The 27,073-nt window shown below is 40.1% G+C and overlaps 1 protein-coding gene across 50 annotated transcripts in view; it reads right to left on the reverse strand.

The window, feature by feature from the left end:
- MARCHF1 (membrane associated ring-CH-type finger 1) overlaps positions 1-27,073 on the reverse strand; it is an 836,078-nt gene that overhangs the window by 228,953 nt on the left and 580,052 nt on the right. The window contains exon 1 of one of the 50 annotated variants that reach the window (XM_084972234.1): positions 12,195-12,322. The exons of the other annotated variants lie outside the window; for them this stretch is intronic. Within the exon in view, the coding sequence (XP_084828360.1) occupies positions 12,195-12,293 (99 nt within the window). The 5' untranslated portion in view covers positions 12,294-12,322. Of the gene's footprint in view, positions 1-12,194; positions 12,323-27,073 lie in introns of those variants that run through there. 50 annotated transcript variants of the gene reach the window in all.

Consider the following 27,073-nt stretch of genomic DNA (forward strand, 5'->3'; position numbering starts at 1 on the left):
CATCCTGAATGATAGGTTTAGGACTGCTTTTTGCTTTAATTTAGGTGGTGAGTTTCTTTTGATGATTATCACTGAGTTCTCACATGAGTACGCAATCATTAATAAGAGTCAAGCTCCAGCAATTTCTTGACAAGTTATAAAAAAATAAAATACTCCTAAATGGTATATAAAGGAAGACGAGATTATTTTTTTTTCTTTTGTCTTTTCAGGGCCTCATCTGCAGCATATGGAAATTCCCAGGCTAGAGGTCGAATTGTAGCTGTAGCTGCCAGCCTACACCACAGCCATGGCCATAGCCACACCAGATCCAAGCCATGTCTGTGACCCACATCACAGTTAATGGCATGCCGGATCCTTAACCCACTGAGCAAGGCCAGGGATTGAATCCTCATCCTCATGGATACTAGTTGGATTTGTTACCACTGAGCCACAACAGGAACTCCCAGAAGACGAGATTTTTAAACTAGAGGTGTGGCGACACCTAGAAATCATCTAGGCATTCCTCGTATGGTTTCTTTTCTCACCTGGAGAAACTAAAGGAAAAACAGGTACAGAGGATGTCATCCAGGAAAAACTAAGATAACTTTGGGGGAAAATGAGACTCAGAAGCCTGGTGATGTTTATATGAATGGAAGGAGAGGATCTCATCTGTCTTCATCCTTCTCACCCTACATGTATGCTTTCTCTACACTTCTAAAGTTCTGAGCATTTAGCAAAAATATTAAAATAGAATATAAATGGCTGGTCATGGCGTCTCCAGAAATATCTTTATTTGAATGTCCAATCCAATCTGATTACGGGTCTAGCATGTTCTAAAATGAACCTCTGAGGTAAAGGAAAAGATCTGAAGTTTAGAAATGCAAGCTCATCAGGTACGTCAGGCTTAAGGGGGATAAAGAGGTAGCGTGGAGCCCTGGGCCCTGCACCTTTTCTTCTGAGCTGCTGGCCTTCCCTACTGGTTCATTTTCAAAGCTTAGCTGCCAGAACAGGCTATCATGGGTATGTTCCCATCACAATCCCACTGGCTCCATCACTCTCAGAGGGACATGCTCCCCTTTGTTAAAAAATAACAACAACCCAAACCCCAAACAAGAATTGAAAAGCACAACGGACAAAATTGTGCCTGATGATCTTTTGCTTGGTTCTTCTTAGCAGAGATGAGAAAAAAGGGGATTTTCAAAACCACTTTGAAATAAAATTAACCACAACTGTATTGATTTCCAAGCACAGATTTTTGACTTCCAACCACAAACCTTACATCTAAGAGGCAGGTTCAAATTCACCAGGCCAGGGTTGCATCTGACTTCCTTACCTCCCTCTATGCTGCCATTCCAAAGGAACTGGTTTATCTGTGCTCACATCACAGGCCCTTGAAGAAGCTGCCTTCCCAGGCTTGTCAGCCTGTTCCCCTCTCACTGCCCACTGCTGCCCACTGGCAGACCACCCACCACACCTGGGTCCTGGCTGCCTGTGGAACCACCTGTCCCCCAAATAAGGGAGAAAGCTCTGTCCCTGCACGTGACTGCATGGCAACCCTTCACCCAGTCACAGAAACACAGCATAGATTACATATCTAATAACAGAACATGCTCTCAACAGACAAACATTTGCTTCATTTTTTGAGCTGGATGGATGACTTATCTTTTGATAACAAAAAGAAATCCTTTGGTATTGTGTAATCTTTTTTCCAAGCTATGGATTTATGAAATATCAGTTTTCTTTATCTTTTTGCATCTGCTATAAAAACATTGCAGATTTTATTTATATGTAAAAAAAAAGACTTTTTCTTGGAGTTCCCAATGTGGCGCAATGGGATTGGCGGTACCCTGTGGGTTTGATCCCTGGGCTGGCACAGTGGGTTAAGGATCTGGCATTGCCACAGCTGTGGCACAGGTTGCAACCATGGCTCAGATCTGGATCTGATCCCTGGCACAGGAACTCCATGTGCCACAGGATGGACAAAAAAGGAAAAACAAAACAACCTTTTTCTCAGTGATTTTTCTAACCTGTAACTCCAGTCAATACGTAGATTGTTATTACTGGTGGTAAACATAACAATTACTACAGGCCAAGCATGATGATGTACAATTTTTATTATCTCATTTAACTCCCCTGAAACTCCTTCAGGGTACATGCTGATGTGTGTTTTCAGATCAGGAAGCTGAGATGTGGAAGTTAAATCTCTCACCTCGGGGTTGGGAGGGGGAACCACCTGTCAGTGCTGGAGTCTGCCTAGTTCTATGTGTCCTTCTTAGAAATTCCACTCATTTCTACTGGGAAGGAAAGTCAACTTTCCATGACAGAGGAAAGTTCATGCCTATAACCAATGCAAATCTAATTGATTTTGGTTCTACCTAGTTATCAGCAGAGAAAACAGTGCAGTGTGTTCAGCCCAACCTTGCTATTTTTGACCCAAAGTTCTTACTTTGCTACCTGTCTGCCCAAACAAACCAAAGAAACAAGACTCGATTTGTTTTTGTAGAATTTTCAGACTCCCTACAAAGTGACACCAAAGGTTACACTAGCCTTTTTTCCTGCTCCCTTGTTCCAGTATGTCCTCATCTACAGATTAAGTGATGTTATCTGTTCCCTCAAGTTAGTATTACAAAATTTGTTTCTTATGCACCTCTATGTTCATTGCAGCACTATTCAAAATAGCCAAGACATAGGAGTTCCTGTCGTGGCACAGTGGAAACAAATCAGACTCAGCCAGGACATGGAAACAACCTAAATGTCCATTGACAGATGAATGGATTAAGAAGATGTGGTACATATAGACATGGAATACTATTCAGCCATAAAAGAACAAAATAATGCCATTTGCAGCAACATGGATGCAACTAGAGACTCTCATACTAAGTGAAGTAAGTCAGAAAGAGAAAGAAAAATACCATATGATATCACTTCAATGTGGGGTCTAAAATATGGCACAAATGAAACTATCTACAGAAAAGAAACAAACTCATAGACAGAAGGAGATGGATGTGTTAATTAACCTGATGGGGGAACCCTTCCACAGAGTCTATTAAAGCCTCATGATACACACTGTAAATACCTCACAATGTTGTGTCATTTATACCTCAAACTGAAATTTTACAAAGGTGTGGGAAAAACTTGAAAAAAGCCTTAATGCTCACTCGAAAGTGTTTCTACCTTTCCTGTGGAAAAGAATACTTAGGAACAAAAATTTACTGAGTTACTTAAGAGACACCTTGAACCGGCTGCATCACACAAATACGAGCATATCACAAATACAGTTCAAACTAGTTAGAAATATAGGTAGTTCTCCAAGTTGGAGGGAAAAACAAAATCGGCAAAGTGCTGCAAGCAAGGAAGGTCAGTCATTTGCCTTGAATCTAAAATGTCAGGGGAAAAATTTTTGAAATATGTTATTAGTACAATGCTGCAGTACTTTCCAACTCTTTCCTTCGGTAACACATTGGTAATTATTGCTTTGTAGGTGCTTGAGTGAATGTCAAAGATGGAGTGAGTCATCTTCAGCACAAGGCTGATTACGGAGAGTTATTCAGCATAACCTTTTGCACTTTGTAGGGAGTCTCTGAAAATTCTACAAAAACAAATCGAGTCTTGTTTCTTCAGTTTGAGTTTGGGCAGACAGGTAGCAAAGTAAGAACTTAAAAAGTCAATAATTACTCTGCCTGTAGCAATAGTAGGAAAATTTCCTATACTTTTTCACTAGGCTATTAGTTCTTCAACTGACATTAAATTTCTGCATCTTAAATATCTGGACATCTTGGTGCCTACAGTAATGCAGAAAACATTTAGTGTGAATATGTATCTTAAACTGCATGCTACATGAAAAGTCAAGCTAATAAGGCTTCTTTTCCCTCAGTTAGCAAAAGGCCATTATAGAGACGGTTCTTCCATTATACTTTTTAAAAAGCAGGCCAGAATATTTTAACAAGTGACTTATATATAAATTTATAGATTGGGCATATCTATGTGTGTGTGTACATATATATATAAAACATGTGTATTAAATATACCTATATTTAAGAATTAATATGAACAAATTTGTGATGTAGTCATGCCTACATAATCTACCCCTATGATTAAGGAAAAAAAATAGCCAGATAAGCAATAGATCAGGAGAAGATAAACACTATAATTAATTATATAAATTGAATACTTTCCATGGACCTAGTCCTATAATGATTTTAATTTTTTTTCATTACTGTTGGTTTAGAGTGTTCTGTCAATTTTCTACTGTACAGCATGGTGACCCAGTTACACATACATGTATAGATTCTTTTTTCTCATATTATCATGCTCTATTGTAAGTGACTAGATAAGCAATGAGATCCTATCCTAATCATTTAACACAGTTTACTGTATTTTATCTTCTCAAGAAACCTACAAGGCTAGCTCATCCCCTTTTTCAAACAAGGAAACTACGATGTAGAGAATTGAAGTTATTTGGCAAAGTGGTGCCACACAGTTAGAGCCAAACCCATGTCTATTCATTCTGAAGACCACATCTAACTCTACTCCTCCACCCTGTTCTTCCAAATAAATGCTAAGTACAGACGTGAGCACAAATGAGCAGGCCAACTTTAACAGAATGACTAAAACCTGCTCAGTAAACCACTTCTTTCAGAATGGCCTCTGGATTTGAGAAATTAGCAGTAGCTAGAATAGACTTAAGTTTTTTCTGCTTTTCTTTTTGAGGTATAGTTGATGTACAATTTTATTTAAGCTTCAGGTGTACAACATAGTGATTCATAATTTTTAAAGGTTATATTCCATGAATACTTATTATAAAATGCTGGCTCTATTCTCTGTGCTATATAATACATTCCTGCGGTTATTAATTTTATGCATAGTAGTGTGTATCTCTCACTCCCCTACCCCTATACTGCCCCCCCAATACACACTAGTTTGTTGTCTGTACCTGTGAGTCTGCTTCATTTTGTTATATTTACTACTTTGTTGTATTTTTTAATTTTTTTTTGTATTTTTTTGTCTTTTCTAGGGCCGCACCCGGGGCATATGGAGGTTCCCAGGTTAGGGGTGTAATCAGAGCTGTAGCCGCCAGCCTATGCCAGAGCCAGAGCAATGCCAGATCTGAGCCGTGTCTGCAACCTACACCACAGCTCACAGCAATGCCGGGTCTTTAACCCACTGAATGAGGCCAGGGATGGAACCCACAACCTCATGGTTTCTAGTCGGATTTGTTAACCACTGGGCCACAATGGGAATTCCCATATTTTTTAGATTTTGCATATAAGTGATGTCATACAATATTTGTCTTTTTCTGCCTGACTTACTTCGCTTAGCATAAGCCCTCCAAGTTTATCCACATTGCTGCAAGTGGCAAAATTTATTCTATTTCATGGCTGAGTGAAATAACATTGTGTGTGTACATATATATAAATGCCACATCTTCTTTATCAGAACTTCTAATAGATACACACAAAAGAAAAAAGGAATCATTAAATCATAAGAGAAAAGCACAAAAGAAGAAAGGAACAAAAATACCTATGAAAACAATGAAAAAAATGACAATAAGAACCTACATATCAATAACGGCCATAAATGTAAATGGACTAAATGTTCAACCAAGGGAGAGACTTGATTTTAAATGAGTAACTGCACTTACCTCTCACACTGGGTCACCATTTACTACAGATCAGTGGTCAGGGAGTCATTGTGTACACACTTAAAATGACAATGTAGATGATTTTAAGCTTAAAATTATGTCTAAAATGCTCAGGTGGAAAGGAAGAGGTTGAGTCTTGTAAGGATAGCACAATCACTAGCTGAAGTTACCTCGACACACACTTGGTTTAGTTGCTAGGTTGCCTTAAGAATAAACTTCAACATAAACTATAAATTCAATGGAGGCATTAATAATGGGTAATACAGAAGCATGGTAATCAGAATAAATGTTTCCTCACTGAAAACACACACATAGTCATGTAATAGATGGGGATTTACACAGATCCTAGAAAGCTTCACAATCAGATTTTTTTATTGATGTGTTTCATTTGTGGAGAGTCAAGGGTGCCATGTTCTTCAGCAGAGATATTGACAGAAGAAAAGAACCACTAAACTGGTTGGAAAAAAATGGAAAGGGCTTGAAGAAAGTATTTTACTATTAATGAGAAATTTTGAGGGCAAGTTTTTTTTCTTTAAACATTTCTATAGCTTTTATCACACACAGTTACTGTTTTGAAAAGTAGAACTGCTCAGACTTATGAAGTCATAAATATTAACCAGAACCACACAAATTAAAAAGACAATTATTGCAAAGTTAAAGCTGAATTAGGCAGTGGTTGAAAAACGTTATACTTAGAAATAAAATAATTAGGGAGTTTCTGTTGTGGCTCAGCAGTTTACAAACCTGACTAGTATACATGAGAATATGGGTTCAACCCCTGGCCTTGTTCAGTGGGTTAAGTGTTGCGAGACGTTTTTATAATGTTTTCTTAGCCTCTTTGCTGAAAACTCCATCTTGTCCTTCCTTCCTTTGTCCTGTCTTCCTGCTTGAGAAACAGTCTCGGTGAGGTGATGGTAAATGACTTAAGCTTAAGAACAAAGACCTAAGGGCATGGGTTATTCACTGGGTCAGCTGAATGTGGATATAATACAATGGTCTAGGGCACAGACCTGTGCAGAATGGCATGCCATTTGCACAAGCATGATATGTCCTCTAAAGAATAAGAGAAAGAGGAACCTCATGACCAAGTGGTTTATGAGTGGTCGTTAACAGAATATGCATTAGAAAAGAGAACCAAGGTGCAAACCTAGGCACCCAGGGTTGCCACAAGTAGGCATGCCTTTTGCAGAAGCACAGTGAGGATTCTTTGAAATGCTATGCATAGATAGCTAACTCAAATGCTAATGATTCTTAAATGCCTAAAGTTTAGAGTAAAAAGTTTAACCATTTACCAGCTAAGTGACTTTTAAAATAATAAAAAAAAAAACCCTATACCCTGCACCTACAACCCCCTTTTTGCTTGACATAATCCTGGAGAGCACAATAAAAGCAGTGTGGTTTTTTGAGGCGGGGCTCTTGGTCCCTGAGACCTTGAGTCCCCCGGTTCCCACCTTTAGTTAAGATAAATGTCTCTGTGTCTTGTTTTATGTTAACTTTTTTTCCTTAAGTTCCATAGCACCCATTCTTCAGCCCCATTCTGCTGAGCTGGTCTCGGCAGTTAAGGATCTGGCCTTGCTGTGAGCTATGGTGTAGGCTGCAGGTGCAGCTTGGATCCTGAGTTGCTGTGGCTGTGGTGTAGGCCAGAAGCTGTAGCTCTGATTTGACTCCAAGCCTGGGAACTTCCATATGCCGAGGGTGCAGCCCTAAAAAAAGCAAACAAATAAATAATAAAATGATTTGTGTCCATCTAGATACTTTTAACCAAACACATTAAATCAAGCTACAACTTTTATCACATATTTTTTATGGATATACATTTCTTCTATTTTTATAGAAAAAAAGGTGACTTAATCCTGTGCTAAACATGCTTTCAGTTATGTCTTTTCTGGACAAAGCCTAAATCAACACTCTTTGAACCTTGGCACAATGGGGGATTTTGCTTCCCAGGGGGAATTCCACAATTTTTGCTATTATGACCTGGGGGGTGGGTGTTATTGCCATCTACTTTGTAGAGACCTGAATCATTATTAAACATTCAGTGGGGCTCAGGACAGCCTCTTAACGAAGAAAGAATTAATCCATCCAAAGTCAGCAGTGCTGGGGTTGAGAAACCCTGCTTTTGGGTAAGATAAGTCTCATCTGAAGAGCTTATTAAAAACATATGTTCTTCTTCCATCTCCCCAATGATTTCACCTATAGTAACCAAAAGACTGTTTTGAAATCTGTGAGTTTATTTCTGTTTTTTTTTAAATAAATTCTTTTGTATCATTTTTTATTAGACCTGGGAGGATGGGAATAATACATATACACGCTACTGTAGAAAATAGGTGGTTAACAAGATACCTACTGTAGCACAGGAAAATCTACTCAATAGTTTGTAATAATCTATATGAGAAAAAGGGATGGATATATGTATATGTATGACTGATTCACTCTGCTATACACCTAAAACTAATACAACATTGTAAGTCAACTATACTCCAATTAAATTAAATTTTAAAAATACATGTTCTTGGGCTCTGCCTCCAAAGGTTCTGATCTCAAGAGTAGAGATGAAATTCAGGAATCAAAGGACCAGGTTATTTTCCTCAGGTTGCATTCCATCCCCCTTCTCCATCCCCAGGTGACATTTCCTCCCTTAGGTTACATTTTGAGAAACACCAGGCTGAGTATGTAAATATTCAAATTCAAGGCAATACCACTTGATGATCATTATCTAATTTATAAGAATGCGGCCAAAGAGGAATTATCCATTTCAATAGGGATAGTCATGCAACTATACATGCTAGTTGAATTTCCTGAATTAGATCCACAAATACAACTTTGAGGCAACCCCTGGGAACGTGTTAGAACACAAGCACCAACCCAGACCCACAGACCTGCCATGTGCATTTTTACAAGATCCTTGGCTTTTACAAAATCTTTTTTTTTTTTTTTTTTTTTTTTGTCTTTTGGTCTTTTTGTTGTTGTTGTTGTTGTTGTTGCTATCTCTTGGGCCGCTTCCGCGGCATATGGAGGTTCCCAGGCTAGGGGTTGAATCGGAGCTGTAGCCACCGGCCTACGCCAGAGCCACAGCAACGTGGGATCCGAGCCGAGTCTGCAACCTACACCACAGCTCACGGCAACGCCGGATCGTTAACCCACTGAGCAAGGGCAGGGACCGAACCCGCGACCTCATGGTTCCTAGTCGGATTCGTTAACCACTGCACCACGACGGGAACTCCAGCTTTTACAAAATTTTAACTAAAATAATCTATTTGAGGTATTTAAATACAGTGTCTGGTATATTCATTCACTCTTAGAAAGGTAGTGTTGGTGGTGATGATGGTAATAATGACAGTATAAATAAGCCAGCAAGGAGAGTATGAAGACAGGGAACAAATTGATAAAACGATTCCTAAAAAGAGGTTAAAAATAAATTTAGAGTGTATTTGTTTCCTTTTACTTTTTACATATTTTATTGGACTAGATTGCTTTACAAAGTTGTGTTAGTGTCAGGTGTACTGCAGAGTGAACCAGTTACACATATACATGTATTCACTCTTTTTCAGATTCTTTCCCATATAGGTTACTGCAAAATACTGATTAGAGTTCCCCGTGCTATACAGTATGTCCTTGTTGGTATTTTACATATAGTAGTGTGTATATATTAATCACAAACAAATTTATCCCTCCCCTATGGTAACCATAAGTTTGTTTCTAAAATCTGTGATTCTATCTCTGATTTGTAAATAAGTTCATTTGTATCATTTAAAAAATTAGATTCCACGTATAAGTGACATATCACATTTATTTTTGTCTGACTTACTTAGTATTGATAATCTCTAGGTCCATCCATGTTGCTGCAAATGGCATTATTTCATTTTTCTGGCTGAGTAGTATTCCACTTTATATATGTACCACATCTTCTTTATCCATTCATCCACTGATGAACATTTAGGTAGCTACCATGTCTTAGCCATTGTAAATTAGGTTTCGATTAATATTGGGGATGCATGTATCTTTTCAAATTATGGTTTCCTCCAGATAGAGGCCTAGAAGTAGGATTGCTGGATCATATGGAATTTCTATATTTAGTTTTTAAAGGAACATTTTTCATAGTTGTTGCACCAGCTTACGTTCCCACCAACAGTGTAAGAAGATTCCCTTTTCTCCACACCCGCTCCAGCATTTATTGTTTGTAGAATTTCTGATAAAGGCCATTCTGACTGGTGTGAGTTGGTACCTCATTGTAGTTTTGATTTGTATTTCTCTAATAATTAGTGATATTGAGCATCTTTTCATGTGCCCGTTGGCCATCTGTCTGTCTTCTTTGGAGATATGCCTATTTAGATCTGCCCATTTTTTTAAGTTGTTTGATTTTTGACATAGAGCTGCATAAACTGTTTATATATTTTGGAGATTAATTATAGTGTATTTGTCTTCTATTTCTGTGTGACAAATGGCCACACACGTAGTAGCTCAAAATACCCATTACTATTTCTCAGCTCTTCCCATTGACTGGGTTTTCCTAAGGTACCACAAGGTTGTAACCAGGTGCCAGCCTGGCTGGTCTGGAGGCTCCAGAGGAAAGTCCACTCTGAGCTTTATGCTTTTTGTCAACAAAGTTTAGTCCTGGTGGTTGTGGGACTGAGGTTCATGTTCTTTGAAGACTGTCAGTGGGGTTGCTCTCAGCTGCTAACAGCTCGCGTCCCTTACCAAGGGGCTGTCTTCTAGTTGGCAATGCTCACTGCAACCTTCTCAGGATTTCAATCTCTAACTGTGCCTTCTGCCACCAGCCAGGGAAAAAATCTCAGCTTTTTTTCATGTGATTAGGTTAGGCATCCAGACAAACTCTCCTTCCTAAAGTCAACCATCCCATGAAAAAACCTTATCATGCAAGTAAAAAAAAAAAAAATCCATATATCCACATTCAGGGGATGCTGGGGGACATGGGGGAACTCAGTGATGAGCCCACCAGGAAGGGCAGCCTGGGTGGCATCAGGGACAGGGCAGAGGCAGAAAGGTGTGCAGGTAAAACATCAATTGGGCTGTGCTGTGCAGGATCTCTGCAGACTTCTAATCTATTTGTCAAGTAAGCTTTTAATTTGCTAGTAAGAAATGGGAAGGTTTCAGTTTCAAAGATTTAAGGAGACTTAAAGTTTTAAGGTAGATGCTCCAGGCAAGGGGGAGAAGTTTAACAGTTAAAAAATTGGAGCAATGTTGCTGGAGCAGAGCGGGCAGAGATCCAGCAGGAGGGGTGTGCTTCCTAGGAGCAGGGGTGTCCTACACCAGGGCAGAGCCACCGTGAGCTGGACATTAGCTAAGCTAACAGGAGAGGAGGAAGATGCAGCCTCCGCATCATAGGACCAACCTTAATCCATCTTCCTCGGAGGGAGCTGGGGCACCGCCCCCAGACGATCCGGGAGGAGAAACCCACCCTCTTACTGCTTCCTATTTATTGTAGGATGAGTATGAAGTAGAGGACACGCATTCCTGGGAGCTTCAGGATTTTAAATGGGGGATGACAGCACTGAATTGATTTTTCAGATCTTTATAAGCCACAGGATGACGTGGTTTCATCCTGCTTCCCCGGACTCCCGGACACAGCTGGGGTTGCCTAGCTAAGAGAAAACGTTCTCTGGAGAGACTCATGGGGATGATGTCCTGGCAACAAAGAATGGGGGGGAATGATTTTACCCCCCCCCCCCCGCTTCATTATAGACGGGGGTGATCAGGTATGAGGCTGACACAGCGATGGGCGCCACCCCATCTGTCCTTTGCCTCAGAGGCTCATGCCTTGGGGCTGCTCCTGCTCCCCCCAGTGCCTTGCTCCTTGGGCTCTGGCATCACCACCAAGTGGGAGGGCAAGGTTTCCCTATACACCCCTCACCATCTGTCCTCTCACGTTAGGTTTAGATTGATGTTCTGTTTTTGTTTACTGAAAAATAATTTTAGAAAATGTCAAACAAGTTTCCATTATATGAAGGTCATCTTACAATGTGATTTTAAAAAACTACTGAAACTTTGAGTTTCAATTTAAAAAATAATAATAAGGTAGAGTTCCCATCATGGGTCAGTGGAAACAAATCTGAGTAGTATCCATGAGGATGTGGTTTCGATCCCTGGCTTCACTCAGTGGATTGGGGATCTGGGTTGCCTGAGCTGTGGTGTAGGTCACAGATTTGGCTCCAATCCCACGTTGCTGTGGGTGTGGCTTAGGCTGGCAGTTATAGCTCTGATTCTACCCCTAGCCTGGGATCTTCCATATAACATGAGGTGTAGCCATAAAAAGTGGAAAAAAAAGTGATATAAAAGAATTCAAATTATGATTTTGTACATAATAATCTCCTTTTTCCCTGGGTTCAAATTTCTGCCAAAAAACTCTTCAAAGGGTTAAGACATTTTACATAATGTCTTGAAGAAAAGTCCACTTAAGAATTAATCAGTGAGAACAAGACAAAGATTCTGCATGTCTGTTTCCCTTAAGACATGTTCATGAATTCATTTACAATAAAAAATACTTAAAGCCATGAATTGTGCCTCTAACATCTTATAAAACAAGTCAAGTCACTATTCACAAAAAGAATCATACCTGGTTTTGTAGCTTCCCCTTAAATCCAAGTATTTTGGAGTTTTGCTTAAGATGACTCAAGAGTACATGTATACAGCATAATGTATCTTTGGCATCCATCCAAGGTGTCCATCCAAGGTGTTTAGTGTGATCCCAAGAAAAGCATTATTAAGGAAAGAAGTAAAGCCGATATTGATGAACACAAATGACATATGGGTTAGTACTTTCACATGTTAGGCATTCTGATAAATCCCTATTTAATTTTCTTGGGTTGACAAAGCAGTTATTACTACACCCTCTTCTTTTTCATTTTTAAAAATTTTATTGAAATAGACCTGATTTGCAATGTTGTGTTAATTTCAGGCATACAACAAAGTGAATCACTTATACATATACATACATCCAATTGTTTTTCAGATTCTTTTTCTATATAGATTATCACAAAATATTGGGTAGAGTTCCCTCTGTTATACAGCAGGTCCCTGTTGGCCGGTCATTCCATATACCTCAGTGTGCGTATATCAATCCTAAACCCTCAGTCCATCCCTCCCCTGACCTGTTCCCTTTGGTAACCATAAGTTCATTTGCAAAGTCTAAGTCTGTTTTGTAAATAAGTTCATTTGTATCGCACTTTAGATTCCACATATAAGTGATAATATATGATAATTGTCTTTTTTATCTCCATGTTTAAAGGAAGAAAGTGAGCCTCCAAAATGTTAGGCTATCTCAGCATAGTCTGGTAAGATTTGGAATTTGTATCTCAACTCTGCTTAAATTTTTTTCTCCCTAAAGAAAAGTCCATCTATACAATGATCATCATAATCCAATTTTATAGGATTTCCATCCCACATCCCCCAGCACATCCCCCCACCCCCCAACCTGTCTCTTTCGGAAATCATAAGTTTTTCAAAGTCTGTGAGTCAGTATCTGTTGTGATGATCATTGTACAACTATAAATGTAAAAAATTCATTGAGTAATAAAATAAATAAATAAATAAATAAATAAAAATTTAAAAAACCCCAAATCAAATTAAAAGATATTTTTAAATGGAAAAAAAAAAAAGTCCGTCTGCATCAGGTCTCTGTTCCAGGAGTCTCTAATGGATTCCCCTCTATCTATAGTATCCCAAACCATTTCTGCTTCCTACCAGATCAGTCCTGACTGTTGTTGCCACACCCCCGCCACTGACTCAGTTCCAGCCACAGTGGGGCAAGCTCCTGAGTTGTCTATGCTTTGCTGTTCTCTCTTCCCACAAATGTCGGCAGGACTCCCTCCTTCCTTTTTTCATATTTTTATTCAAGCATCACCTAACCAGTCATTCTTCCCTGACTTTGCTTTATATTTCATCATAGTACTTACATGTTCGTTCACCTGTTTGTCATCTGTATCTCTTTTCTCTCTGCATGAGAACAGGGCTCTGTTTTGTTCAATGCCCCTTGTTCTTAGAACAAAGCCTGTCATGCAGTGGTCACTCCAAGATTGTTGAACAGATATATGAATTATTAACATTTTATACATCAAAGGAGAACAAACATTATGTAACTGGGCCCTGATATCTCAAATTCAGCTCAGGAAGATTTAAGAGGACTTGGTTGCTAACCCTCAGTTCTGCAAGGGCTTAGAGAGAAGATATAATTTTCAGGGACAGACTGAAAGACTTGAGTCGATGATTTTAAGATAATGACAAGAATGTCGGGCTTAAGATGGATCTTAGAAAAAGTGCTTGGTTTTGGGTGAGGCAGAATGTTTCCAAGGAGAAACAGTGAGCAAATTTATTGGAGTTTTTTATATAAAAGAAAGGAGGGGAAAAAAGGAGAGACAAGATGGTAGAGTCATTAGAGCAACCTGAAATGGATGGTCAGGAAGAGAGAGTTAGCCTGGGAACTAAAGTCCTGTTAGCACCTGCAGGTGGTCAACATGGACACGGGATGTGGTGAGAATGGGCAAGGAAGTGCCTGGAAACATTGTTAACAAATTCCTGGAAAGAGGGCATTTTTGGGCTATATTCCAGCAGGAAGGCATAGATTTATTTGAAAGAGCATGGGGGGTGGGGAGAGGGAGAAAAAGAAAAGGAGCAATTTGTTTATATCTAAGTCCAGATGTGCCCATTTTCTGCACCCATTCCCCCCCCTTCTCTATCATTCAGTTTTGTTTTGGGGTTTTTTTTTTTTTTGGCTTTTTAGGCCTGTACCTGTGGCATATGGAAGTGCCCAGGCTAGGGGTCGAATTGGAGCTACATCTGCTGGCCTACGCCACAGCCACAGCAATGCAGGATCTGACCCACACCTGAGACCTATGCCACAGCTTGCTGCAACTCGGGATACTTAACCCACTGAGTGAGGTCAGGGATCCAACCCACATCCTCACAGACACTATGTTGGGTTCTTGACCCACTGAGCCACAGTGGGAACTTCTTCAGTTTTTGATGCCATTTATATAATTGACATTTATCAATCTAACAGATGATGAAAAAAGAAAATTCATAAAATGTGTATTCAAGACAAAGATGCTTAAATGTCCCCAGAGCTTTGAGCTTTACCTTTCTTTACATATTTACTGCATTTTTGCCTTTTGTGATACATGACTGTCCTGCCTTCCTAGTCACTAGACTATCTACCCACTGAGGCTGACACGTTTCTCACATGTCTCCACATGGCCAGAACTTGGCACATCATTTTAGATGTAGATGTGCACATTATTTTCTGTGAAAAATAGTTAAAATTTTATGAGGGAGACAATAGATGGAGGTATTACGGAGGTAGTTTGCTAATATCACTGCAGTAAGGAGGCTGGGCTTGACCTCAAGATTTAGAATATCTACAAAGATCTGATTGGAATGTATAGATCCTCTACTAACACATAGATGGAAAAATAGTAATTTTGAGAGTGTAGAAGACTTTGTGGAAATTTTTCTACCCTCTTGAAACACTGCCTCTGTGCTCCTTATGAACCCTTTCACTTTAGGTTCTCTTGCTTTTTAATTCAACCCCTTCACCAGGAAAATCTCCTGTGATTCATATTTAAAGGCAGAAGGTACAGACTTTCAATCCTTGTGATGCAGGTCAGAGTGTTTATGATGATCTGCATTGGGGTCAAGGCACTGCCTTTTCAGAAGCTTTGGTGGATGGATCAAGTATAAGTTACAGGCTAATCTCCACGATGATAAGGCTGTGTTTTCCCGGAAGATGAATGGGCCTTTCACATGAGAGCTCCGCAGCTGGATTTAATGAGACTATAAATGCCACAAAAAGATATTTTCTTTTGCTAACAATGGGCCACTCCCCCCCTTTTTTTTTTTTTGGTGACGAAAAGGCTGTATCCTAAAATTAACAACACAACGTGGAGTTGCATATCTATTTTTCTCTCAGGTGGCTGCATTTGCATCATTATAAGGTTCCTTGTTTTTGTGGATGTTTTTGGTTATGCTTCAGGACTTCTCTTGAAATGTATTAATATCCTTATAGTGGAAAAATTACATGGATTATTATCAACTGATTCTGTAAAAAATATTTTCCTAATGCCACAGTGATAAACATTGGAAAACCAAAGAGTTTGAAATTAGCAGAGAGACCAATTTAGTACTTTTCTGTTGATTTTTTTTTTTTTTTTTTTTTGTCTTTTTGCCTTTTCTAGGGCTGCTCCCGTGGCATATGGAGGTTCCCAGGCTAGGGGTCTAATTGGAGCTGTAGCCACCAGCCTACACCAGAGCCACAGCAATGCAGGATCCAAGCCGCATCTGTGACCTATACCACAGATCACAGCAATGCCAGATCATTAACCCACTGAGCAAGGCCAGAGATTGAACCCGCAACCTCATGGATCCTAGTCGGATTCGTTAACCACTGAGCCACGACGGGAACTCCCTGTTGATTTATTTTGGCATATGTTTCATTCTCATTTTGTGAGAATTGTTCAGGAATATAAGGGTATCAGGCACAAGAGGCAAGCCCATCCAAACACGTGATGATGCTTTTATATGAGATTTTCCTCCACCAAATTTTGTTTCTCTTTTTTTTTCTGTTTATGGCCACACCTACAGCATAAGGAAGTTCCCAGGCTAGGGGTTAAATCAGAGCTGCAATTTCTGGCCTACACCACAGCCACAGCAATGCAGGTTCCAAGCTGTGTCCATGACCTACACCACAGCTCACAGCAACACCAGATCTTTAACCCACTGAGCGAGGCCAAGGATTGAACCTGTATCATCACAGACATTATGTCGGGTTCTTAATTCACTGAGCCTCAACAGGAACTCCTTGTTTCATTTTTCTGTCAGTTCTATTGAGATATAATTTACATATAATTTAACCAATTTTACATGCAAAATTTGATGAATTTTGACAAATGTGTATAGTTGGATAATAACCACCACAATAATAATTCAGAATATTTACATCATCTCTAGAAGTTCCCTAGTGTCCCCTTGCAGTCAGTCCCCTCACACCCAGTTTAGGGGCCACCAGAAGCACTGAGCTGCTTTCTACCACAATGATTTTGCCTTTTTTAGAGCAAACATCAGATAGTATGTACTCTCATGAGTCTGGCTCCTTTCGCTTGTATGTTTTTGAGGTTCTTCCATGTAATTCACAGCCTTTTATTGGTAAGCAGGATCCTATTTGTATTTAATCAGGTGATAGACACTTCAGTTGTCTCTCAATTGGGGTATTATAAATAAAAACATTAGAAATATTTCAACAGAGACAACAAACTTATGGTTATCAAAAGGGACACTGGGGTGGGGGGAGGATAAATTAGGAGTTTGGAAATAACATATACATACTACTGCATATAAAGTAAACAACAAGCTACTGTGTACCATAGGGAACTAACTACACTCAATATCTTGTAATAACCTATAAGGGAAAAGACTCCGAAAGAGAAGTTTTATATATATACACACATCTGAATCACTTTGCTGTATACCTGAAACTAACAACACAACATTGTAAATCAACTATACTTCAATAAAAATTTTTTTTAAATAAAATAAAATAAAATAGTGCCAATTTAAAGCTATTCCAACACAGGCTTTACTGGCACATATAGCTTTATTTCACTTGGGTAATTGTGAATCTGACCTCATAAGGAAGTGCTGCACTGTTGCCACAATGCTTGGCATTGTCAGTCTTCCAGATTTTCGCCATTCTGGTGGGTGTACTGGGGTCTCCTCTCTCTCTCTTTTTTTGCTTTTTAGGGATGCACCAGTTGCATATGGAAGTTCCCAGGCTAGGAGTCTAATCCAAGCTACAGCTGCAAGCCTATGCCACATCCACAGCAACACTGGCTCCGAGCCACACCTTTGATCTACACCACAGCTCACAGTAATGGAGGATCCTTAATCCACTGAGTGAGGCCAGAGTTTGAACCCACATTCTCATGGATACTAGTTGGATTCATTTCCACTAAGCCACAACAGGAACTCCCCAATGCTGAGAATCTTTTAATGGGTTTGTTTACCATCTATGTATCTTCTTTAGAGAAGTGTTTGTTGAAATCTTTTGCCCTTTTGTGGGGACTGTTTGTCTTCTGATATCATGTATTGTTAAAAAAAAAAAAAATGCGGTAAAGCAGAGGAAGTAACATAAATTTGGCTTCAAAGTATTTACTCTTACCTACCATGGCCCCCTCAAGTCTGTTCCCCAAGCAACAAGTACCTGAAATTACAAGGCCTAGGGACTAATTCTTGAGTAGAATTTGGAGAATTAGAGTCTTGAACAGACAAAATTATGGCCTTCTTTATCATCTCTCTAAATATACATCTAATTCTTTCCTTAAACTTAAAACTACCTCTAAGAAACCCCAGGAGAGTATTTTTCCCTTTAGTTTTCTTCTTTGTTCTGTGTCACATCTGGCAGTGAAGAGTGGTTTCATGCAAAATGCCATTTATTAACTTCCTGAGAATACCTTGGTGGCTAATTAAGCTATTCCTTACAGTTTTGTATAGCTTTGGTGGGTTTAGCTTCTGGATGTAGTATGTTAGTAACTTCTCATGAGTAAAACTGCAAGTTATATACTGACTGCCAAGAAGCAAGCATAGAGCAAACACCATTGGGCATTTCTCAAGTATCTAGCTCAGTAAAAAGTATAACCAGGATGCTAAAAAGTTATAGTTTCTTCTGCATGGGTTGTTGTCAAAAACCTGACTCCTCATTAAAATGAAACACTGGTAATTCCATTAGCTGACATTTCAAATCAAAGCCTAGAAATATTTAAGACTATTCTAAATAGTATGTACACAGAGACATGGAACATGATTTTTTAAAAACTTTTCTTTCTTTTTTTTTTTTTTTTCTTTTTAGGGCCGCACCTGTGGCATATGGAAGTTCACAGGCTAGGGGTCAAATCAGAGCTGCAGCTGCCAGCCACAGCCACAGCCACAGCCACAGCCATAGCAACATGGGACACAAGCCATGTATGCGACCTATACCACAGCTCACGGCTACACCACAGCTCGTGGCAAAGCTGGATCTTTAACCCATTGAGCGAGGCGAGGCCAGGGATTGAACCCACATCCTCATGGATCCTAGTCAGGATCGTTAACTGCTGAGCCACGAAGGGAACTCCCTAAAAACATTTTTACATCAACTAAGCTACAATCCAGACAGAAGTCAAACTATTGCATTTACTTCAAAACATTAAATGACCCTGGATCCATTTTACCAATGGCAACCCTTCCAAAGGTATCATTTTCCTGACGTTTTGGCTTCACAAAAGGAACTGGAACACTGCCTTCTTTCTCTGTGCCCTGAAACAGCTATTTCCTGCATCACCAATCCACCTCACCCCCACTTCAGGGCGGGGGGGGTGGAAGGTCCCATTAGAGGACACTGCATCAGCTCAGGGGGTGCAATGTGCAGACTGACCCCACCTAGATCACTAGGTAAGTCAGCCTTTTCTCTTCTCTGAGGACAAGCATCCACTGTCATTCATAAATAAAATGACACATGGTTAGATCCTAACTAACATTTTACTAAACAAACTCCTCCACATTTCAAGTACTAAAATGCACTCACAACTAAAACTTACTTCTAATAATGAAGTCTGAATCCTGAAGAGATTATTTGAAAATTTTTCTAATGCCTGCAATCTTTGTTCCTAGGTAAGGAATGCATACACGATGAGTACTCCAGCATTTTTTCCTGCCTTCTTAGAATGGGGTGCAGAGAGAAAATAACTGAAATATAAGGTATAAGAGGCATGAATTTTGTCTAAGCACCTAGAATCATACTTAGTACATATTAGGCACTCAAAAAGTTTTTGAATACTTAACAGTTTCTCAGTGTCTTTTCATTGTCTACTCTATGATCTATCAAATTTTTAGTATTTATTCGTCAAGATGAAAAGATAAGAAACTGAGCAGGACCCTATGGTGCCTTCTCAGGACAAACCTCTCCCTTCATGTCCTCTACCTCTTATTTGGAAAAAAGCTGTAATCTCCTAGGTCTCTTGTGAGTCACAAAAATCTGGCTCAAGAATCAGTGATTGATGTAGTGACAAAATCAGAAGTTGGGTCAGGAGAACTGATGAGAATTTAAAAAGTAAGTCAGTCATAGGGCAGTCACAGAATCTTTAGTTCCTCACTGAAGTACCTAGGTAACAGTATCACATGCACATTCCTGAGCTGTTTTACAGACGCTAAAACCCCCAGTAGAGGGAAGATGCTGACTACTTGGTGACCATGAGCACATGGACCCCAGACCCACTGGAGCCTGAGGACTGATAGTTACATCGCTCTATTACCTCACCAATCAGAGAATTGTGCATGAGCTGAATCACACACCCTCTGACTCTGCTCCCTCACACTGCTTTTAAAAATGTTTCCTGGGGAGGTCCCATCATGGCTCAGCAGAAACGAATCTAACTAGCATCCATGAGGATGTGGGTTCCATCCCTGGCCTTGCCCAGTGGGTTAAGGATCTGGTGTTACTGTGAGCTGTGGTGTAGGTCGCAGACATGATTTGTGTCTGGTGCTGCTGAGGCTGTGGCATAGGCCAGCAGCTTCAGCTCTGATTCAACCCCTAACCTTGGAACTTCCATATGCCGCATGTGTGGCACCCCCTCCCAAAAAAAAAAATGCTTCCTGAGATCAGTTAGAGAGTTTAGGTGTTGGGCACCAGCAGTAAACACCGAATTTTCCTTCATAACAACCCAGTGTCAATAGATTGGCTCTACTGCCTACAGGTGAACAGACCCAAGTTTGATTCAGTAATAGATATTTTAAAATTCTGCAGATTGTCCTCTACTGAATTATAATGCTCAGGAAGTAGAACTGAGTATAATCTTCTGGCATGAGCAGAACACTACACAAGTTAACTGACCAGATAATGGCAACAGAGATACTGGCCTGGTAATTCAAAATCTGCCATTAATTCTCCATAATTCTCTAGCAAAGTATTCAGTGTTTTTCAGACGTAACTTCTAATCCTGAAAGGAAGAGTGTAACATGCTTACAAGAATTGGCAAAGTATGGACATGGACAGATAAGAATAGATATCTAACCCATCAGAACAGGTACTGATAACTTTGCAGTGTGGTTAATTACCATCCCAATATCCATCACAGGTTTGTTACCAGCTTTGAAAGGAATAAACATATAAAACATTTAACACAGAGTGAGGCACCAGTAGGCATTCAATAAAGGTTACCTAATAATGTGTTATTTTAAGTTATTTGCCTTGATACAAATTTTACTAAAACTTCTCAGAGTCTGTGGCATGTGGCTGACTGTTCTAAGTTTCCATATCAGGTAGTTACTATTTTTCTTTATTATTCTCTTTGAATAATTTGGTCAGTTTTTGAAGTAGAGAGGTATGACATTTCTCTTTTACTCCATTTTACCCCAAAGCCTATTTTTTTCCTGTTATTAATCCTCTATTCAAACATATTTTCTCCTTACATGGTTTTTAGTCATTAATAATTAATTTTACTTTCTACCAACTATATCAAGTCCCTTGTAAAATGAGGCAGGGAATGAGTGGATGAAAGAATGTATATGGATGTGAATGTTTGGATGGTTATTGGTTCCTAGCAAGTATTGTATAAACAGACTTCACTATAATTCATCTTCTAATATCCATGCACGGCAACCTCTGAAAGATTCTTTAACAGGATCTAATCATTGAGGAGCTTACTTGGGAATCTGGCCATAATTGTTCTCATGCAATGAAGAGAGTGTTTTATAGAGTTTAATTTTGTCTTCTTAGGATGTGGCTTATTTTAGAAAAAAGTATCAGTGAGTTTAGGTGAAAATAATATTTTCAATTTTGTCCACTCAGAGAGCCAATAATGTACACTGCGCCAAGCACAGTCTTTATTGACATTATTTTGCCCAAAGCCTGGCTAAGAAGGCTTGTGGTCGTATTAAACTTCAGGTAAACCTCAGAACTCCAAGCCCATATCTTCAGAAGGCAGAATGCACAGCCCTCAGAGGGGGACTCTTCCCCAACACACCCTCAGCCACAGGCAAGAAAGCTCTTCCTGGATCCTGGCACAGAAAGCTGCCAAATTCCCTTCCCGAAAAACATTTGCCAGGGCAGGAATCCTTATGTCTTCCCAATGGGACATGTTACATTTATTCCCCCTCTTCTCTTTCCTAAAGTGAAATCTTAAAAGTTTATGTTAAACTCCCATCACTGTATTTTAGGGGTCTTGCTGCCCATATTTTAGATATTAGGTAACAGTAGGCTTTCTGTTTATGAGGAGCAGAGCTCATAAAAATTGGAAGGCTCAGGATTCAGTGGTCCTGGAGTTAACAGCGAAGGCAGTGAGGAGAAAAGAATTTCCTATAGGAAGTGGGGAATTTGGGCTTGGATTTTATAAGACTAGTTGGTTTATGTGAATGGGACATTTAAGAATATGGCATTTGAGTAAAGCATGCAGGGATATAGTGCAGTCAGTTAGCAGACTGCAGTTCCTGATCTCCAGGCACATCTGGAGGCCTCTGATGACAGAAGCATACTTTTTGCAGGAAGTGGTTTGCTGTGAGGTTGCAGGGGGTCTGCACCACTCACAGCCAGCCATGTGACCAACCGTGGCCAATCAGAGCACAGCACCTCCCCACCCAGCCCTGATTCTGGTCCAAGAAAACTGCTTGTGATTGACAAGGGGAGTCAGGTCCCTGTGTGGTAGTTTTCTGCCACAGCCCAAGAGGAAGACACTGGTTTACTACTAGGGTCAATGGACTGCTGGGGTATGATCTTTGACTGTTGGAAGATGAAAGGGAAGCTCAGTTTAAAGGAGAGAAAATGTCCTAGACTCTGTCAGGTTTGGAGCCAGATGTAGTCTTAGACTTTTCTGTCTATGAGCCCATTCTGTCTATGGGGGACGGGAAAAACCCATAGCATGATTTATCTGTATCATTTCATTTCAATTTTGTTATTCTGTTATTTAGAACCAAGGAGCCCTGACTGATACATCCCGGGGAGGCGGGGTGCACTAAGACCACTCATGGCCAAGGGGTTCAGGTGAAAATAGGACTCAAAGTTGGTAAGTATCTCTATTGGCTAAAGGAGTAGGGAGTGGAAATATTAGGCCAGAGTTTCACTGAGTGTGGTGAATCTCAGGTCATCTTGCAGAGGTTCCGTGTCTTCTGCGGCAGGAATAAAGGAGACAAAATGGAAAGGAGAGGGATGATAGGGAGAGGAAAACCCTTCTGTTCTAGAGCCTGAGGCAACAGGAGTCCAGGTATGGAGTAGTCATATAGTTATACCTACTTAGAGTTGAAACCAAACTAGAGACTGCCTTTACAAAGCAAGCTCTTCACTGGACCATCAAAATAACAAAACTACCTGTGGCGTTCCAGACTCCGTGCAAAGGTGAAGTCAGAGAAGGTCCATGCTTTGCTCAGACTTAGACCTGATGCATCTTTTCCTCTCAGCCACTATATATGATGTTCATCTTAAGATCAAACCACTAAAAGTAATAGGTCCCCTCATATCACACTATAGCTTCTTTATATGTGTGTTCAACTATTCAGGAAAAACATATGTATTAAAATTAAAGGAAAGCTCTCTTTTATGGTTATTTGCAGAAAATTACTGCTATTGCCTCAAAGGATGAAAAACAATATGTTCTAAATGAGGACAGAGAAACTTTAGTATGATAAGAATCCCTGAAAAAATGGGACCGGGGTAGGAAGAAGCACAGATAGTCCGATTAAAAGAGCTGGTAAATTCCCTGAGATGAGGGAGGTGCTTGGGGCATATCTGCCAGTGACAATGGGGCAGGCTGGCACCATCCGCCACCATGACAACAGGTGGCAGATGATGCTCGAGACAGAGGTGCCACTAGGAAGGTGCACAGGCAGTCATGGATGAGCAGACGCTTTCACAGGGATGGAGAGTGTGAACCCAAGGGCGTGCTGTGGAGATGGATGCGGCTCAGAGAGCACTGGGGAGGAAGAACGGGAACACTAAGGTGGGATTCAGATCCCAGATTCCCATGGGCATGCAAGGGGAGGGCAGAATTGGAGTCTCATGGAAACTGATGCGCCCAGGAGACTATCAACGGAAGGAACTTGGACAGGAAGGATAAGGGTAGACTAGAGACCCAGGTTACTAAACAGTGCCAGGCAAAACCAAAGAACAGAAATTACCCTGGTCACTTCAAATTAGAGCGAGATAAAGATCAGATGCATGGATGACGGAAATGCCCAAGTTAATAAATACGGTTAACCAAACATAGTTAATCCCTGTCAATTACCTAGTATATGTCTTGTACTGTGTTGTTATATAAATAATGTTTCATTTTCTTTCTTTCTTTCTTTCTTTTTTTTGGTTTTGCTTTTTAGGGCCACATCTGTCACATATGGAAGTTCCCTTACTAGGAGGTCGAATGGGAGGTGCAGCTGTCAGCTTACACCACAGCCACAGAAACGAGGGCTCTGAGCCATGTCTGTGGCCTATGCCACAGCTCACTGAAATGCTAGATCCTTAACCCATTAAGTGAGGCCAGGGATCGAACTTGCATCCTCATGGATACTAGTCAGGGTCGTGTCCACTGAGCCATAACAGGAACTCCCAATAATGTTTCATTTTCAAAGTCAGTCCCAAATAACCCCCAAATGTAGCACTTTGGCATACTGAGTATTTTCAGTTAGAGGAATTTGAGAAACATCTAAGGCAGGATAGACGTTCTAAGCTTACCCTGAAGCAGGTCCTAAAACCCTCATTTAAGAGGAGCCCTCCCCACACCTGAGGGAAAGGAGCAGCTTTATCTCCAAGACACAGAAAAGACTTTGAAATAACAGGCCTTGTTGTTCCCTCCCTCCAGTTTACTGGCTTAGCTCATATCCTTTTTTGTTCTATCACCTTTTCCCAGGACTCCTCACTCTTCATTGGACTTAGCATAAAATTAGTGAGGTTTTGCTGCTTCTTTGAGTTTTCATTTCCTTCTGAGGCTCCCACGTGATGTAAAACTTCTATTTAATAAATATGTATGTTTTGCTCTTATTAATCTCTCTCTCTTTATTTTTATTTTTTTTTTTTTACAGCTGCCTCAGCCAGGAACTTAGGTGGGTAGAGGGAAAAGATAGTTTTCCTTTCCTACACTTGTAAAGTACAACTATTATTATGCTTTCACAGATGGTAAAATTGAGGCTCAGAATAAAGTAACCTCAAAGGACACTTGCAAGTGGCAAAGTCAAAATGTCTGACCATCAGAATTCTACTTTTTTTTTTTTTTTTTTTTTTGCTTTTTAGGGCTGCACCCAAGTTCCCCAGCTAGGGGTCCAATCAGATCTGTAGCTGCTGGCCTACATCACAGCCACAGCAACACAGTATCTGAGCTGCATCTGTGACCTACACCACAGCTTATGGCAATGCCAGATCCTTAACCCACTGAGTGAGGCCAAGGATCCAAGCCGTATCTTCATGGATACTAGTCGGATTCATTTCTGCTGCACCACAATGGGAACTTCCACAGTTCTACATTGTTACACAGAAGAATGGATCCCACCTTGCTTCAACAGGGAGAAATTGAATGTAAGATGTAGCTCACAGAATCCTTGGAAAGAATGGGCTCCTTGGCTGTAGGTCAAGTTTATAAGGCAGCTTCCAGAACGGCAGCATGGAGTTGGCCGGAGCCGCAAACATCCCTGAACTAGGATCACATTCCCTCTGCTTTGAAGAGAAACCTGTCTTTTGGAGGTACCCAGAACCACCCTGTTTCTGCTGCCCCCTGTACTGGCCATACCTCCCAGTTATCTCCTAGTCCACTTGGAAGCAGAGTTTGAGGGCACGCTTCTGAGGGTTAGAACCAAGGCAGGGGCTAGTGCAAAATGAGGGAGGAGTCTAGAGTGTCAAATTTAAGGAGGACCTCATTCTAAGGGTCACACACACGCAGGGTAAGCACTGAGAGTCAGCGCTTCCTTAAATATGGCACCTGCGCCTTGCTTTCCTCACACAGCCCTGGCCCTGGACATGCTCCAGTCCTCATCCAGGCCTCAAGAGAGGTGGGCCAGGTAGACTTTAGTTCTTTTTTTTCTTTGTCTTGAAAGGTTAGAACTCTTATTGTAGGAAAATGTCAAATTGTGAAGAAGGCATTTCAAAGAGTTTTGTACAACTTCTCTTATTTGAAGTGCAGGAACTATTGGCTTTTCCAAGACTTCTTGGCTCTCTAATCTTTTTATTTTGAAAAAAATATTGAGTATTTAAGAACTCTCTCTAATCTTTTTGTTTGCAAAGTTGTCCCTTTTCTTGTAAGATTTTGCTTACAGCAGAATGGTGGGCTTGGGTGGCACTTGTTCTGCCTTTCTAGAACAGGTCATAGTCTCATCATATATTTTACCCTGGACAGCTTATAGCTCTCCAGTCTGCAGTGTCTATGTGCTGTTTGTTGTATGACCACTAAATCAATGCTAAATGCTGTAAGTTTTTGTTAAAGCAGCACCTTAACTCTAGATGGCAATTTCTGTATTATGGTTGATGGAAATATAATGTTCAAACTAGCAGAAGTTTGTTTCTCATTCTTTAAAGTAGGTAGTCCCCATTGAAAGAAAGTACTTTTCCATTAGATTTTTGGGGACAAAAATAGGCAAAGAGAAGGTATTTTGTTTTCAACACGTGACTTGGGAAATGGTTCTGGCATTTTTGTACCAGTTTGCAAAGCATGAATGAGGACACAGAATCCACTTCCTGGGAGGTCCAATGAGTTGGGGCAGGAAGTAACAAATACACTATTTCTTACATTCTATTGGGGAAAAGTTGTCCTCATAGCCATCTTTAGCTATAAGGAAGGTCTGGAATAAGGTCTTGCATATATAGAATAAGAAGGAAAGTGATTCTGTGGAGAGCTAAATATTTCTAAGGTAGTATTAATTACATAAATTAATTAAATATTATGTAAATTGATTGACTACAATTATAAGTAGTTGTTTACATGAAACTTTTGGAAAGGTATTTTTGGGGAGGTACAAAATGTTAGGCAATAGTTATAAAAATACAGTTGAATAAAGTGTATATGAAGAAAATGTAAGAATGGATTAAATGGATTAAAAAATGTTAATGTTCAGAAGGATCTGGATCCCAGGGTGGTTTTATTTTTAATAAATATTTTTAAATGGTTGTTTTAATTTAAATAAACTAAAATTACAAAATTACAGATTATGGAGTTCCTGTCATGGCTCAGCAGTTAACAAACCTGACTAGTATCCATGAGGACGTAGATTTGATCCCTGTCCCTGCTCAGTGGGTTAAGGATCCAGTGTTGCCATGAGCTGTGGTGCAGGTTGCAGATGTGGCTCGGATCCCACATTGCTGTGGCTGTGGTATAGGCCGGTGGCTACAGCTCTGATTGGACCCTTAACCTGGGAACCGCAACATGCCACGGGTGTGGCCCTAAAAAGACACGCACAAAAAAATTACAGATTGTAAATGACCTGAGTAAGTTGGCAAAGAACTCC

This window comes from Sus scrofa, chromosome 8 (genome assembly GCF_054392235.1).
Source record: "Sus scrofa isolate SSC_HxYL_T2T_F1_AM1 chromosome 8, Sscrofa_HxYL_maternal_Yorkshire_Landrace_v2.0, whole genome shotgun sequence".
NCBI lineage: Eukaryota > Metazoa > Chordata > Mammalia > Artiodactyla > Suidae > Sus > Sus scrofa.